Source organism: Gymnogyps californianus, chromosome 11 (assembly GCF_018139145.2).
Source record: "Gymnogyps californianus isolate 813 chromosome 11, ASM1813914v2, whole genome shotgun sequence".
In the NCBI taxonomy this organism is placed as follows: Eukaryota; Metazoa; Chordata; class Aves; order Accipitriformes; family Cathartidae; genus Gymnogyps; species Gymnogyps californianus.
Window position 1 is genome coordinate 12,663,647 of NC_059481.1, and position 18,069 is coordinate 12,681,715.

At 36.8% G+C, this 18,069-nt stretch overlaps 1 protein-coding gene across 3 annotated transcripts in view; it reads left to right on the top strand.

The window, feature by feature from the left end:
• DTWD1 (DTW domain containing 1) overlaps positions 1–18,069 on the top strand; it is an 18,728-nt gene continuing 659 nt past the window's right edge. Inside the window, exons 1-6 of one of the 3 annotated variants that reach the window (XM_050903128.1) lie at positions 1–52; positions 2,590–2,871; positions 3,935–4,078; positions 5,371–5,647; positions 10,627–10,871; positions 15,470–16,215. In XM_050903128.1, coding sequence (XP_050759085.1) covers positions 2,596–2,871; positions 3,935–4,078; positions 5,371–5,647; positions 10,627–10,856 — 927 coding nt within the window. In that variant the 5' untranslated portion in view covers positions 1–52; positions 2,590–2,595 and the 3' untranslated portion in view covers positions 10,857–10,871; positions 15,470–16,215. Of the gene's footprint in view, positions 53–410; positions 429–2,589; positions 2,872–3,934; positions 4,079–5,370; positions 5,648–10,626; positions 10,872–15,469; positions 16,216–18,069 lie in introns of those variants that run through there. The other 2 variants (XM_050903129.1, XM_050903130.1) reach the window with 2 other exon arrangements.

Genomic DNA, 18,069 nt, shown 5'->3' on the forward strand with positions numbered 1-18,069 from the left:
CCCGCGGAGGGGCTGGAGCCGAGGGAGCGGGTGAGGAGTGGGGCTTGCTCGGGTGAGGAACGGAGCGGTGCGGAGCTCCCCGCCCCACCGCGAGGGCGTCGAAGCCACGGGGGGTGGGGGGAAGGAGAGAGGAGGGAGCACGGCGCGGAGGCAGCGCATCTCTGGCAGCCCCGCGGCCCGTGAGGTGCAGGCGGCCGCGACGGGGGTGGCGGGGCCTCGGGGCCGTGCGCGGGGCGGCCTGGCAGCTCTCTCCGCGGTGGGGGGCGACCCCAGAGCGCCGCCGTGGCCGCCGGCTAGGCCGGCCCGCCGTAGGAGGCGGCTTTCCGCCCTCGGAGGCCTTGGTGTCCCTGCGGTGACAGGGGCCGTTCAGTCATGCCTAGGCAGAACAACTGCTTTGTTGTTTTCCGTGAGATATCACAACAGCAAAGGTCTGTGCCCCTCGGTTCCGTTGCGTTTCCTACAGCCTGCTTTATGCTGCTCTGGGACTTTCTGTGGCAAGAAAGTCCCAGTCCTGTAAATTGCCAGACCGCGCACTCCCCTTCGCTCGCCGTTGAGGGTGTCTGCGGCGTCCTCGGCGGCTGTTACCGCTGCAAGCTGAGCCCTAACCGTGGTGCTTCCACATCGCTCAGCAGACGTTGGCGAGCAGAGATGAGTGAGCACACGGCAGTAACCGAGATGAGCGTGCTTTCTGGCACTCCGTGAACTTTACACAAAACCCCTATGTCCTGACTGAGATTTTAAGTTGCCTTAGAATTGCAGTTGGAATGTGGAGGGTACCCTCCAGCGGCAGTGATTTATCTGGGTTTTGGAGATTAGGTGTAGATGGAGTTGTTATTTACAGTCTTAAAATTTTGTGTCTGGATTGAGATTTGGATCTTAAAAGTTGTGTAAACTCTATTGCCGTCTTTTTTTTTTTTTTTAAAGTATACTGTATGTATACTGCTGTAACTTTGTGAACAGCTATTATTTTGAGACCACAAAGGTTTTCCTGTGCCATTAGAGCAGCCTATCTCTTGTCAGTATCAATAATGAAAGTGCTTCGGGGTGTCATAGTTGAACACCACAGTGCCGTAAGGCATTATACTGAAAAGAATCAGTTTGCAGGCTGGGAATGCATGTCAAATTACAGGGCCTCTCGCCCTCTTTGCTTCTTGAGGAAACTTGATAATAGTACAGGTTAGTCTGAGAAGTAGGGTATATTTGCTTTATCTCAGAGATATTTAAAAGCAAATTGCACTATAAAATTTGTATGCATATTAGATTTTGTGTTTATTTGAATGGACATCCCTGACCTTTCAAAAGTTAGAGCTGCTTGGTGGGGGAGGGGAAGGTATCATAGCGTGCACGAGTATTTAATTTTACCAGAAAACAACAACTAATTTTTCTGCCACTAATTTTAAATTTTTATTTGAAAGTTAGCTCAGTGTTTTGGTTTTGTTATTTTTCAATTAAATTACACTTGGTTTTATTTAAATACTTAATTTTGTTTGTTTTTGTTAAACATGACTGTTTTGTTACATCATTTCACAAGTGTGATCCCTGACATGAAAAAGTAAACCTAAATTAGCTGAAAGTAAATACTGAGAAAGTATTTTTTCATTTTAAGTGATGCAGCACAGAGTGCAAAAGGCAGTTTATAAATACTGCAGGCTGTGCAGGCTCCTGACTGTGGCCTGCTTTGAAGACCAGAGAGGACCCTGAGTGATCTAGTCAAAAGGGTTTCACTAAAACTGACTATGAACCTCTGCACACAGCAGTACTAATTCTGTCTGGATCAGGTATGGGCATACAGTCATGTTTCTGATACATTACTCAGAGTACACAGTGAAAATTTTATGCTACCTGCAGAGGGTGGGACAACATCTGTCCTGAAGAAAGCCTGAAAAAAATCCATCAATGTTACTAAATAAATACAGACTTGCAGAATGAGTCTAGACTGGGTCACACTTACTATCTGGTACATGGAGCACCAAAGCCGTGTTTTAGCTCTTGAGACTAATTTTTCAGCCTCAAGCCTTGCTCCTGGAAGATTTCTTTTATCTCACAAAGTTCTGTCAACAGGGATTTCATTCAGGTGGTTTGATTTGCCCACACACAATAAATTTTAGGATGGAGATCTAAATTTGTACAATTAACTTTTCTCTTATGGATTTCTGTCCTGTAGACATTTAATTCATTGTCAGTAGTCATGCTGAAGACTAATGGGACTGCTAATCCAGGTAAATAGTGTCTACCAGTGTTTTCACAAGCTTTTAGACACTGATCCTACCAACAGAAAAAAATATAATTCTGCACAAGTTGAGTGGGATAACTTATCTTAGTAAAATGATGAATGGGCATACATGTACATTAAGGATACAGATCTCAAGTTCTTTCTAGCTGTTTATCTCATGCTCTCCTGAAATCTGTTTGGAGTTCTTGGTGCTATAACAACTGAATCAGATGATTTTATTATTCTTTCTGTTATAGGAAATACCTTCTTTGATGAGCATTTTTTGCTAAATAGGATCATACAGAATAATTTCCAATAAATTAGTTCATAGTATATTGGATTTTTATTTAACAGCTACAACATATTGTCTGTTTCAGCTAACCATGTCTTTAAATTCATCTACACTTTTAAATGAAGAAAACTCTCAAGGACCAAAAAGAAATACTGAATGTTTGGAAAGTCTAGAATTGCAGACTCCATCATCGTTTCAAGATAACCCACTTCAACAATTACAGTTAGCATCGCAGGAAGTACTTGAAAAGGCAAAAAAGAGTGGGAGATCAAAATGCCCCCGATGCAGTAGTTCAAGGATGTTTTATTGTTATACATGCTTTGTTCCTGTTGAAACTGTCCCTACCAAAGAAATTCCGACTGTGAAGGTTAATATTTCTTATGGATTTTTTATAATATTCTTGTGCCTTTTAGTTACTGGGGACAGAGAACAGTCTGTCTGTGACCATTTCTCTTCTGATTCATTCTTTATGGACGTTCATCTTTAACACATCTATAAGTATGAATAAACTACAGTAAGATAAAATTATTGTTCTTATTTGACAATTACGTGTACAAACACTGACAATATTCCAGTCCTCACATAAACATTTATGTGTCTGCTAGATGAGAAGATAAGCTGAAGTCACTCAGCTTCTCATGCAAATGACTATGTTTTCACTTAGTTCTTAAAAGTTTCTTTACAGTGCTCTTACCTTCATTCTTCAGTTGCTAAGAACTCTGGCCAGAACAGAGTATATTGTGAACCAAAAATATGATTTGTCCATAACCAAGAGTGAATTTTACATAAAATGTAAGGTAAAAGGCATCCCTAAATATCATGACTGTATAATTCAGATAACCACTCTTGAAATATAAATAAAGAATAAAAAGCGTAATGCCTTTCAGCGAAAATACTTGGAGAAACCATCAGACTGAGACATTTTGCAAAATCACCTAGGAACTAAAATGCATTTTGAAGACACTCTGTAGTTTGAAAGCATTATGAAAATACTTTAGAAGTACTTTGGAAATTTGACCTAGTGGATTTAGGTGTATTTTCATTGAAATGGCCATTTTTGGAATAGGGTGAATATCTAATACAGATAAGTATTCATATTTAGGACCATTATATTGCTCAAATTAAGACCACATCTTATTTACCTTATTGATACTATTTCTAGAGGTTTTGCAGCATTGCAAATTGCATTCATTGCATACTTAGGTATTTACATGAACTGAGAGAATGCAACAGGTGCTTCTTGTCACTTGTCTCTAGTTTAGTTCTAAACCTCTTAAAACAAAAACATTGTCAAAAATGTTAAATATGTGTTAATTACATGCCTATAGGGATTTCTCCTGGATTTTGCGTAAATTTTTGTACAAATTTTTGTATCTGTATATACAATCATAAATATTGCTTATTTCTTTTTTTTTTCTTTCTTACTGTAGTTACCTTTGAAGATTGACATTATTAAACACCCAAATGAAACAGATGGCAAAAGCACCGCTGTGCATGCTAAGCTCCTGGCACCTGATGATGTTACAATTTATAAATACCCTTGCATTCCAGAATATGAGGAAAAAAGGCACGAAGTAAGAAATTCTATATAGATAGCTAGGCTTTGTGCTGGGGAGATGCAGAGGTATCTTCTGTACTTCCGCCTACAGTGGTACTGCACTGCTGGGCGGGAGCGGGAGGAAAGCACTGTTCTATTAATCCAGTCCACTCCATCTTGCGCTCTCTCAGAGCTCGGTCCTACAAGTGTACAGTGGTTACGGACTGTCCTCCAAAGCTTAGAAAAACTGTAGCACTATCTAACCACCTTGAATTTCCTATGTTCACCACCTTAGATAATGGATAATTTGATGCATTGCGTACCATAAGAAATATTTTGCCCAAACATATGAAAGTATTCAACTTACAGTAAGTTAAACAGTAGTTAGGTGTTGTGCTCATCATATTCAGCAGCTGCAGTATTTAAACTTCCTTAAAAATTTTAAGTCACTATTACAGAGAAAACCTACTAAAATGCAACTGTTGTCTATCACAGTCAGTACAGAGCCTGAAAAAAGCGAGCTGTGAACTTGAATTTATATGCTCATTTAAATGGTATGATTAATCTGAAATCTAATATTTACACATTTGATGTCATAATTAACACTTTCATTATTGTTTGACTAGATGAAGAAGAGGATAATATACATATCTCATAGAGATGTTATTTTCTTCAAGGAATGAGCCATCAAAGAAAGCATAGGTGGCAAAGAGGCAGGAAGCTGAAAAAAAGCAGAAAGCTGAAAAAAAGCAGAAAGAACAATAGGGAAGTGGGAAGAGATTGCAGTAACTTCGTATTGTCCAGGCTTTCCAAGTCACAGATTCTGAATGCTGTAATAAGCTACTGAAAAAATACTAAATAAGGCCATCACTGGTCTTTTTCATGCAAGGTATTTGTGGGACCTGCAATAGATACAACAGCAGAAGAGATTACTTCTTCTGATCTAAAATTTGTGAATTAAATTAGAAATTATTCTTTATGGCCTTCCTGCCTGGTATGCTGCAATGACAAGCGAAATTTGAACTTCCTCAGGGCTGATGCCATTGTCTTGGCTGAAAAAACTTTTTTTTACAGAAGTATTAGAGTTGGTATTAGAGGCACGGAGGTGACATTTAGTTAAAGATCTTTAATGAGTATCTTTATTCATTATTTTAACATAGTCTTTTATCCTTTTAGACAATAGAATATTTTTTAAGAGATACTTTTTTGCCTTGTCCTGACTTAAATGTATGTGGGTGGGAATAGAAAATTTCTGTTCTTTAATGAAACAATTCCTGGTGTTTTATTAGATTTTGTTGACGCTCAGATTTCTTTCTTTTCTTCATTTAGATAGCACTTATATTTCCGGGCCCCAATTCAGTTTCAGTAAAAGATATTGCTTTCCATCTCCAAAAGTACACTAAGAAAAGTGTTTGTGATGATGACGATGACTGTTCCAGAGAGCCATTTCTTAAGCGAGCAAAAATAGAACCTAAAGAAGAAGAGAAAAATATAAATGAATGCATCTCAAGCAACAGGAGTGAAGGCACTAGACTGAAGAAGATAATATTTATTGACAGTACCTGGAATCAAACTAACAAAATAATAACTGATGAACGACTTCAAGGTAAAAAAAAAAAAAGTTGATATTGAGATGTTATTGCTACAGAAACGATTAAGGGAAATATGTCTATGTAACAGACCTGAGCATGACGTAAGTGTATACCTAACCCTATATCTGAGTATACATGAAAGATTCAATAGCCTATTTCAGTGCTGTAGCAGACTTCCTGAGCCAAAGACTCCATTACTTTTCGTGTCATATAATTTGTTTTGCAAAATGGTAAGACTAGTATTAAGAAAGCATGTACCTTTATTTCTCCTACTTCTCTGTTGGAACAAATTTCCTCAATCTCACAGAATGGAAGCTGTCATGTCAGACAATAGAAGAACAGTAGTTTGAATGACCGCTGAAGGAAGCCAGAAAGATTTCCCTTGCAGGTGGCTATCTGCTTTTTCAGGAGACCCAGAGGAGCATTTTTGTACACGCTAGTGGCAGACAGGCCACTAGAAGGTGAACGAAGGATCTAGGAGATACAGCGCAAGTATGTCATGACTTGGTTTCTTTTTCTAGTGAAGTTCTTTGTTTCATGGTCATTTCAATGACCTCGCTATTTTCCAGACAAAAGGGGAATGCCTCCTTGCCCTCCACACCTTTCCATCTCTGAAAGCAAACACTTGTAATTCTGCAAAGGTTTTTTGTCTTAGGTTCATTACAAGAAGTTTACATTTAAGTATTCTAAATAAAATCACAAAAGATAAAACAATTTAGCAATAGCATTCCACTTCCTTTGAGATACATAGGAGTTTGAAAATCTTTCATTAGTGAAAAAGGTGCACTTAACTGGGAGGCAGGCTATCAAGTTTATATATAATATATTAGGCACTGCTTACTAGTGCCTGCTTTACACTGGACCCTACAAGGAATTTCACAGACTTCCTACACGCAAGATGAATGTTGCCTTGCTGTCTAGTCAGTTTATTAAAGAATCCTACATGTTAGTATAACGTATTGGCTAATGAAAATCCTGTTACTAAGTATTTAGTTTAACACAAAACATACTCTATCAAATAAGTTGAAGTATTACTGTAAAGATTAGAGTAATTGCATGTTGCAAGTTACTGTAAAGCATTTGGAACTTATTTTAAAAGGATGAATTTAAGAAAAGTAATAGGCAGCCAGGGGAACTGAAGATTTCTGTGGAAGCTTATGCAGTATATCAGTTAAAAATTCGTGATTGGTGGTACTTTGGAGCTCTTAGGGAATGGTTTCCAGTTACCCCATGTGAATGCTGATCTGGTGGACTCTACCCTCCTTTCTAGACCCTCATCTCTGTTCCAGTTGTATTCCAGTCCTCTGTTTCCCTGAGCACCTTTCAGGATTGCTGTAAGGTGTGACTAGTGTCATGCAAGTCAGTCTCTCTTATTCACACCCAGGGGAGAATTTTACCCTCCATACAGCAGGTATAACAGTGTGCACAACCCATGCATTCATTTCTTTCCTTAGTGCCTGTCATAAAGGATGTAAGTTGCATTAGTACTCCTCCTAGAGATTGCAGTTTTGACTTCTAAGATTGCAGATCTAAGACTTGCCCCTTCTAAGGGGCAGAGTTTCCTTAGGCATAAACTGATGAAATTTTTATGTTGTACACACATGAAAAACAGAGAACTGTTGTCATTTTTCAGTTCAACTACAAATGAAGTCATCATCCAACAAATATTCCTCATATGTTAAAGTTCAAAAAGGAGTGTTCATAATTCCAAATAAAAAGCAATTGCCGTAGTTATTCAGAAAGATTAAGTTACAAGAAATACTGGATGGAAACATTAATAAAGCCATGAAAATGTAAAGAAAAACCTTGTGTTTTGTAAGCCTGCATTTATGTATGTAGAGTGAATCTAGCTAATTGTACTGCAAGAGAAAGCAAATGAGTACATCAATCTTAAAAAAAAAAAAGCCTAGAAAACTTGGACCAAAAAATACTTCTATATCTTCTTGGAAAAGTGGTGTAATATATCTTTAGAAAGCAAAACTAAATCAGTTGTGTTGAGGAAATATTTGAAAGTTGGTGGTGTCTAGGATTGATTACTTATTAAAAGTGATCACTAGATCAGAAAGGAAACGGTTGCATCTAATGTTAACGATTACTTTCTCATATGAGCGATGAAGCTTAACCACCATGTTGATGTTGCCAATAAAGAAACAGATTGCTTTGGTATTGTTTCCTGTAAGTTTGATCCACTTTGTATTAGCCAAACATCTTTATTAGCTTATCTATTCTCTTGTACGAGGCTGAATCATACATCTGCTTGGGGGGGGCGGGGCTTGTTTTTAAAGTTTCTGTGCTTGCTTTCATTTCTGCAAGAAAATGGTAGCCTTTGCTTAGGCACAGCTAGGATATTTGAGAGCAGTAAGTTGATGTTCTCCGAGGCAAACTCCCCTCATCCTCTTTTTCTGACAAATCTCTTGTCCTCATATTTTCATCTTTCTTCTTGCCTCAAAAAATCACGCTCAGGGGTGTGATGCAAAGAAAAAGTGGGAGTTCTGTCATGAGTTTCCACATTCTTTCTAAAATAATATTTGCTGACATGATTCAGGGGGCCATAGCAGAGGCAAGGTGAATCCAAGGTATGTAAACCCCTTCTTCCTCAGCCTAAATCTAAGTTACTCATAAACCTTGGGAATCTAAAAGATTAGGAAAGGAGCAGAATTCCTGCCCGAAATAGCATTTTCAAGCTGCTACCTCTTTAGGAAAGTAACAGGATCATTAAAATAACAATAGGCACTTTAGTAAGAGCTTAGACTCGTACTAGCTACCATAGGTGCAAACCATAATTACTCATTACTTAAAAGTTTTCAACACTAGTATTTCTTGAAGTAGTGGATCTCCCAGTTCACTATACAAACTATAGGGATGAAGAGGTGATGGAAGGCTCAGAGTAAACAACAGGCTTCAGCATGTGTGTAAACTTTACAACTTACATACATCTTGTTGATAAGAACTTAGAATCTCTCTTCAATGTAACATGAGTGACCAAACATGATTAATATAGGATCCTACAGGTTTGAGCATATGATCATTATATACGTGTGGAGAGAACACAGGGACTATGCTGTGATAATAGGATGTAGCATATCAGGAAAAAAATGGAGGCTTAAGGAAAGGTGGGAGATCTCTCTGAAAGGTATTGTCTGCTATAAGACACATATACAGGAGAATAACTTCTGTAAGGGAAATTCGGTTACATTACCTAAGCAGATTTAAAAGCTAGCTGTATTTCCATTTCACTTGATCTCAGATTCATAGAAATGTTTATTTCTAATGAGCTCAAAGTATCTGGATCCTAAAAAAGCAAAACCAACATCTTGATTTCCTATTGTAAGCTTTCATATGAACAATCAGTATTTGTAATAAAATATCGCCTTTGGCTGTATACATACAGATACACTACAGATGACAAACATGCTCAGTAAACTGTAACCCTTAACTCCCTCTAATTTGTGTTAAAAAACTCCTAAAATTCTATGTTTGCAATTAACTGATCCTGCATTTGTGGTAAGCGCAGTAGTGTCAGTGGTCTTGCCTTCAATGAACTTTTGTTTGTATTCAAACCACAAATAGGTGGGAGTTTACATTGGAGGAATCATCCCCTAAATTTAGTTCACTGTTGTTAAGGTGGAAACATTGCTGAATTTGATGAAAGTTTTCACTTTGGTTAGGGCTGAGAATTCAAGTATTGAAACCTCTCGAGGGAAACAAGCTTAATGCAGTTTCCTATTACTATTTTGAATACACACGTATAGGATTATTAGAAGTAATAACTCAACTACGTTATTTTGAATTTTTGATTCCGAAATGCGAACAGTAACATTTAAATTCAGTGATGGAATCTCCTGTTGTTCAGGTTTTTTTTAAAAACGCCATAGGAGAGGTTTCTCTTACTATGCAAGATATCATACATTACTAACTGCAAAGCAAACAAATCCATCTCGCAGTTACACTAGAAAGAATTAAATGCAGTTTGAAGGTAAAAAGTATGGAATTACAAGTGCTGGGCTATAGGCCAGTTTGCACTCCTGAATTTGGACCTTACTGAAACTTCTCTGTCCAAACTTCTCTGTCCATAACTTCCAAACAATTCTTAAACCATATTGTTATGCATACTGTTACTTGTAATAAACCATTCCCATGACACACACATAGTATCTGATTTTAACATTTACAAAAAGATAATTTTACAACCTGATCCTGGTATTATTGACAGGTGTATACGCTACTCTTTACAATCTAACTGTCCATCCTGTTTACAAAGTGATTACACATTAAGGTGGTTTTAATTTGAGTAGTTTGTGCATCTTAAGGAACATAAAAACCAAGATACATGTTTAAAATTCATCTGAATAATAAAACAGTTACAGAGACTATAGTAGATAAGATTTTCATGTGCCATACAGAGACCAAATTTCTTTCTTTCATCTCAAGCAGGAATGCTTTTAGTTTCTAATAAAATTAATGACCAGATTCTGTCATACTTACTCCTGAGTAATCCCAGTTACTTAACAAGCATAAATGAAAAGTGTCTGGCTCGTAGCACATCTTCCTCAGTTCAGCAAAAATAACAGTCTGAGTGATTCTGTTTTATACTTGAAAGTTATTAGCTTTACAAAAGATGAAGTTTATTAATCATTTTATGAACATTGATGAGTCCTTGTAGATGTGGTTTTCACTCTTCCCATCTGAAGAGACCCTGCTGTTTACTGCGGGCTGTGAGGCTGTATGAATGAAAGGATAACCTGTAAGTTTTAATTGCAAATATGAGGATTGTAACCTAGAACTTACAGCACTTTTTCATCAAAGTGGTCCACAAAGGAGGATAAAATTATTGCTTCCATTTTACAGGTGAAAAACAGAGGTACGAGAAATTATTTGCATGCAGGCATCTAGCAGGCTACCAGCAAAGTCAGAAAATAAAACTAAAGACTTGTTTGGCATCCCATCCACCAATCCACATTGTCTAATCTATGTAGTCTTTTTTTCTTGACAGGGTTGCTGCAAATTGAGTTGAAGACAAGGAAGACTTGCTTTTGGCGTCATCAGAAGGGAAAGCCAGATACATACCTTTCCACAATAGAAGCAATTTATTATTTCCTTGTGGACTATCATCAGGAGATTTTGAAAGAGAACTACAAAGGACAATATGATAATCTGCTTTTTTTCTTTTCTTTTATGTACACATTGATTAAAAATGCCAAGTGTTGTGCAGGAAAAGAGTAAGATGTCTGTCTATAGGTAAGTAACACTACATTTTATTTTGTTTCTTTTGTAATGATAAACTGCACAAACGTAACTATTTTTATCTAACTGAAATCTGGAAATAGATTGTACTCTTAATAATGGCTACAGTGTTTGTCCAAAAGTAAGCTGCAGACCTCATGTCCTACACACTTGAGCTTGTAGAACTACTCAGATGAGCGGTGTGATTAGAATTACTTACTTGAAAACAGTTATGCTTTGCTAAATATTGCTGTGTTTGAACCTACAGACCTGATATGCTCATCACAGTGAGTATTTCCTGAGGTGGGGATTGGAGGACTTGGCCCCTCTTGCCATAAGGAGTGATCTCTAACTGCAAAAAGGAATTAGCATGCTAGCTTTTTATTATTATTAATACTTTGTTTCAGGTGTTTTCTTTGTGTTTTACCCAGTAATACTGATTTCACTTTCATGACGTCAAAAGCTTACTGAAATTATTAGGATGGTACTTACTGGGGGGGAGGCACCAATACAAAATGAAAGACCATATTAAGTGAATAGAATATAAATTATGTACTTTCAAGACTAATTCTGGAAAATTGTCCTAGTAATAGAAAAGAGCGATCTCTTTAAACATCATTATACAGTGCATGATTTCTACAGTACCATTCACGTACTGTTATATTAAGATTATTTTCAACTTCTTGGATAATTTTAGACTTTTTCAAACAAATTAATTTAGTTAAGTGTTTATTATTATATAATATCATTATTATTTTGATGAACACTAACTTAACAAATGTCACCATGGCATATCATAGACAGTAAAATTTTGTAGATGCCACATACTTGTATTCTAAGCAGCAGAAGGGGCTCATTGCACTGTAGGAGTTGTCTGAAAGTGCAGATCTTTTTGCAGGACCTAAGAGAAAGTAATTTGCAGAGACAAGAAATAGGGAAGATGGTGGTTCCGACCACAAGATTTCTGATAAGACTTCCTTAAATTAGGCAGACTATGAATCTGCTGTGTTTTTTCTTTTGTAGTAATAGTGCAAATTTGAACAGCATAAATAAGACTTTGTCTATGCTGATGAAATTTTTGCTGGTATGTGTAGCACTGCTGGCAGAGTCATCACATGTGAATATAATTATACAAGTGTGACTTTGCCAAGCTATACCAGTACAGCTAATGCTAGCAGAGGTAATAGACTTAAGCTATATCTTCACAAGCAGTTATACAAATATATTTTTATCATACTAGGATGTTCTGCCAGAAGAATTCACGTTGGTAAAAATTATAGTCTTAAGTAAGAAAAAATGTTTCATTAGAGGTACGATATAAGATGGATAAATATTTCTGAATATTCTCAGAAGTGTGTTACTTAAGAAAAAAACTAAATCTTGTCAAAGTGACACAGACTGAAAAATTAATAGGTTATTTTTTAAACAAAAATTCCAAAGTTTTTGTTGTATATTTTCCTCAAAAAATCTGCCTAAATTATCACCTGTAGCCTACTCTCCAGGAGGGCACTCCCACACCCTGGTGAACAGAGAAACAGTGCCTTGAAAAATACTTCAAGAAAATCTTTTTACGCTTACACAGCAATCCATACAGGCTCAAACAACTGATTTGTGCTATGTTTTTTAATGCTTCAAGATACTGAAACCAAAGTTAATATTGCTTAAAACACAAGATACAAATACATTCTCTCTGCAAGTCATACTTATCTTCAGATTTGTATGCTTATCTGCACAAGTGAATGCATATAAAAATGCATTTCAGTGGACCACCAAAACACATCTCCTCCATTTGCAAAAAGAAATGGTAGTTAAGTTACATGAGTGCACATGAAGTGTGCATGAACTATAACAGCACTACGAGAAATACAGGCTTGAAGTCAGAATGGGAAAGACCATTTTTAAATATACATATATATTAAGTTCATGTTGCAGGCAATGAGAAAAATCAGTAGTCATGTCTCAGTGCTATTGAAACAACACATTTCTTACTCATTTGGTTCTTATTGCTATTCAGAGGTTATTTTGGCTTTTTACAATGATTAATGCTATTTCCTTTGGTATGAATTTTGATAGTCTTTTGACATTTCCATCTGTTCTTGTATTTCTTAAACAAAGATTGTTGTAATATTTTTTTAAAAATCGCACAAGTATAATAGCTTGAGAAGGAAACTTTCACCCACTTTAAACAAACAAAAATAAAATGAACCCACTGACCTAATGTTTTACAAGAACCAGAGAGAAAAATCGGGGCGGGGGGGGTTTACTTCCAAGACACATTTCCCTGAAAACATGTTTTTTTATTTAAGAAGCAGAGGTCAGATAAAAGCTTATATAAGCTGTTCTTTGTTACTTTTGGAAAATAGTTTCATATGGTTAAAAATGGTTTCCAAATTTAAGTTTTGTATACTTTACTTTATTTGAACAATGGGCATTAAGAATCTATTCCAAAAGTAAATTAATTTTAATTCTCAGGTGAAATCAACATACAGAAAAGATGTTAGATCTGGAACACTGTGTCCAGGAATTGAGTTCAGATTCTTTTTCTTCCAGTGCAACCTCAGTGTAATGCAAGAGTCATTCTTATACCAAGTGACAGAGGCACATCTAATATCTGTAATTAATTATGGTCTGTTGATATTCCTGTGATAACCTTTTATGAGGGCAGGAAGGAGGTTTTTGTCACTTCTGCTGCAAATCTGTTCTGTCTGAGCAGCAGATGTAGTTCCCTCTCCTGTCCCATCTCCTGCTCTCCCCTCCAAAAATATTTAATTCTTCTATTTAATTTCAGTACTGGTATAAGAAGCCAAACCAACCAAGTCACCCACCTCACACTGAAAATGTCTCAATACCACTGATACATTTTTCCAGCTTTGAGACTGAAGAATAATTTTGTTCCACCAAATGAAAGCAATCAAGTGGTTAATCCTTTCAAGTGCAATTAGCAGCACTGACCTCCCTGTTCTTTAAAATGAGGGTCATGGGGAGGTAAAGGCCAGTTCTGGGCCTTTTCTTTCGTATCAGAATACCCCTTCACTAACTATCTCTTCTGTTTCCACAAACATCAGAGAGCAAGGGGGAAAACAGGCTTCTACTTCCATTAGCAGTAACTTAAACAGCCATAAGTTAAAGGGGGAGGAAAAGGAAGAGCATCTCTATCTATCTCCTTTCACAACAGAAGACATCTGGTCTCCTGTGGGGAGGCCCCAGATAACAAAGAACCTGTCATTACAAACCTCCGCGATGTGTTCAGAGAACCATTTTACCTGCAGTCTGGCTCAGTCATTTCCTGCCACTGAAGCCATCTGCTTTTGCTTATTGTGGGTATTTTTGTTCTTTGTTTGGCCAGGAGCGTGAAGTGGCTTCACTTTAGCATGCCTGTGTGCTTGGTCAGAGGGAGTATTTAATCCTTTTCTCAAAATGAATAAGAGAGGGAGCTGCAAAAAACAATTCCTTTCCTGGAAGGTAGCACAAATGTCATCCAAGCCTAGGTTGAATAAAGGGTCATGTCAGTGCATGGGGTAAAGATACATTGAGATTGAAAAGAGGTAGCAACTTGGAATCTACAGCAGAACCTTCCAAAGCACTTGTAACCTCACCTGATTTAAATCCTTTGCTACTGCTTCTTGCAATTTTTTTTCAGTTTGAGTCCATCTGGTTTTCCACATGGGCTTCTTCAGGCCCAATTGCAGAGTAATGTAGCAATCTGTTCTTGCTTTTCGCTTGCACTGAGTTTTAGTATTTTGTCTGAATGCTTTAGAAATCAGTCTATCTTCATAAGTGGTGGTCATAGCATACTTATAATAAAATGTAATGTGATGTGAAAAATCCATTCCACCTATCCCTATCTTTGAAAATAACAAAATAAGGAGGGGGGAAACTTTCTATTAGTTTCCCATCATTTACTGTAATGCAGTTAATAAACTCCCAGGCACTATTAACTTGTATCTCAGAGTATTCCAAAAAGCTGTGCATCAGCTGAATTCAAAGTTGTTTTGCGACAAAACTTAACAGTGACTGCAGCAAAGTTAAAACAGGAAAGCTTTCCCACTAAGATGAAAAGCTCATGTGGCAGTAAGATGCTGATCTATTGATACCAGAATATGAGGTCACCCATTAAGGTACTGAACAACTCAACATAATTCCTGAACTGTTGTCTCTTGTCTCGAGACATTATTTTAGTAAAATTCCAATGCTGTCATTAGTAAGAACGTTGATTTTGACTGGTGACACTTAGTAATACCAACATTCAAAGTAAGTGTTTATATGAAAAATTAACAACATTCTTCCTCTTCACTTGTTGGGAAAGATAACACATTGCTGCCATTTTATGGATTCTGAAAGGAAATCAGATGCTGTAGAATTTTGAAAGTAGTCTATCACATTGAACTTTAAAAAAAACACTCAGAGTGGTGTGGTTTCTTCACCACTACCTGCCAGAAAAAAAAATTCAAATAGTTCTTGAGTCCCACAGCAAGAGGTGGGAACTACTTCTCTAATGCAAAACAGACTTTGTATTTTCACCTCACTGAAAATGGAAATTTTTGTCTAACTTTAGCAATACTGGTGGTGTTATCACATTCAAATAAACTATGATTTTACTGCTGACTTTTCAGACCGCTGGTGTTGCAATAGGATGTTTAGAAACCTACCACAGAAGAGTGAACAGAAGAGAATGCTCCACACCAGTATACCCAAGATTGAGTCCTACTTGACCTATGATCCTGTGTGCTTCACTTCCCTTACCTGTAAAGTTAATTTCTGCCTCTGAATAACATGTCTCCACATATGAAGCTGGGCCCATAAGCCAGTTGAACTCAGCATGAAATCTAAAGGCTGAGTATTATTACTTCAAAGGTTCTGATGGTAAAAGTTTCCAATAGGGATAGAAAAGCTATACAGAAGTATATGTACATGTGTAAATATCAATAAATATATACCTCCCTCCTAGCGATAAATGCATTAGGACAGAAGCCAAAGATTTTCTCCTATGCTGTTTCTGTCTTAGGGAACATAAAGACAAAGAAAATAAGTGTGGTATCAGAGTTTACAAAATTAAAGAATAAACTGTTACATGTACAGAGCAAATGTATACTTTAATTAGATACAGGCATGTAGCTGAGGCTGTTAATGTACACAGATGAGTAGTTTGACTAGGAATTCATTTGTTAAGTGTGGATGCACTATCCAGCACAAGTGCTGTATTATCCCTCCAAACAGTACCCTGGAAAAACAAACATTTCACACATTTTCACCATTCTGAATATCACTGGTAGTGAGCCTAGTGTAGTTCCCTACTCTTGTCTCGTAGAGTATCACATTTTCTTTACACCTCCAAGCAGCACTGAAGTATTAGATTTGTGTAAAAAAAAAAAAAAAAAAAAATCACATTAAGCACATCCATCCAGGCTTAACAGGGCATGCCAAAAGAGGCCAAAGGGGTAAACAGGTAATTCCAAAACAATTAAAAGAGTAAAACTGCAAAGAAATTTAGAGAGTGTTGAACTACACAGAAATTCTGACTCACCCGCACAGAGGAAATGCCATGGATCGTGCTCCACCATTTGTTTAACAGAGAAGAGGAGAAAGGAGCAAGAGCGCACCCACCCTGGTACTAAGGAAAATACGTTTGCCTCAAGTAATTGCGTGCATGAACACCTACAGTGGACATGCACATATATGACCCTTGATGGAAAATTCATATTATATATAATGCAACGTGATGTTTTCTTTGCTGTCTTTTGATTACTTACTGGACAATAAAATAATCAAACCAGAGTTAATGTTTCTCTGATTTTTTTAATTAATACTATGCAATTAGTTTATAAATTCCCCAGTTAATGCTAGCATTTACTCTATTTCAATGTAATTATTACAAACAGCAGCATGTAAACCTATTAAAGTAACTGTAAATTTTATAATATACCTTCTGTCCTACCAAAGTGAGATAAGACCTGGCCTTTACTCTGTGAGAATACATTTTTGTGCATATGATCTGGAATAACATGTAACTTTAATAAAACAAGTTGTCTGTGAGGTAAGTAACATGGACTTTTCATTTTTTGTGACATTTTATGTGTCAGTATCATCTTCAACAGACATGCTGTCAACAATGATTGGATATATCTCTAGTCATATTAACGTCTATATCTCTTAATGTCTACAAGTCCTGGTTTTAAACATACCTTAGGGCTCTTGAGGCTTTCATCATAATGAGTTAGGCTGGTTTCTGTATAGAAAACCTTACTTCTACTCAATTAAAAATTGAATTATAAAAAACATTCCTAGGGTGCACTCCATTTTGAAGTATCTCATGTAATCAGTGAGTCTTTTATTTAAACCATACTCGAATGTCACCTTCACAGCCTAAAGGTCTGCTTTAGTACTATTTCTGAAACTATTTGCTTTGGAGACAGATGCTAATGAGTTGAACAGAATCATACTCTTTCTAAGTCTAAAAAGTATCCTTAGTGTCTTTTCTACAGAAGAACAATACTTTGGGTTCCAGCAAAAAAGTTTGCTCAAGCTGAAACTACAGACTTAATTTCAAATGTTGTTGCTAATGCTAAATAAAAATTCTGTATTTCAAGATCATCATAAATGTTTTATTTCTTTCAAAAATTATTTTGGGGGCTTCAGTTTCATGACTAAATTGTTTGCCAAATGCAGCATGAATTCCAGCTGACCTGAACCTGTATTTTCTAGTGATAAGTCTACGCAACTGAAACATTCTATCTAGCTTTCTTTGTTCACAGGCTTCCTTTGGGCCAAATCAATGCTGCAGAGTTGATTTTTTTCATATTTACAGCAGACAATGAAGCAACTTGATACAGTTTCAATTTTCAGAAACATCACGTAAAGCACCTCAGTCTACTTGAAGCCGTTGGATTGCACTACTTCCTCTTTTAACCTCACACATGTCTAAGTGCATTTAGAATATTAGCTTCGATCTGCATACCTATATCAGCTAAGAGTACAAAAATGCTTGCATTCTTTTCTATCATGACTGTGTTGGCAAAAAATATAACATCAAAACCTTTACATTGCCAAAAGCTTCCACTTTTCCTTGAATATGGCTTACTTTATCTGGGGGACTGGTTTAAAATCAATGCTTGAAGCAGCTGCCAGGGAATTTGCCAACAAAACTATACTGCCAAACTCTTAAATGCAGAATAATCTCTAATATAGGCATAGCCTAACTGACTTTGCTCATTTT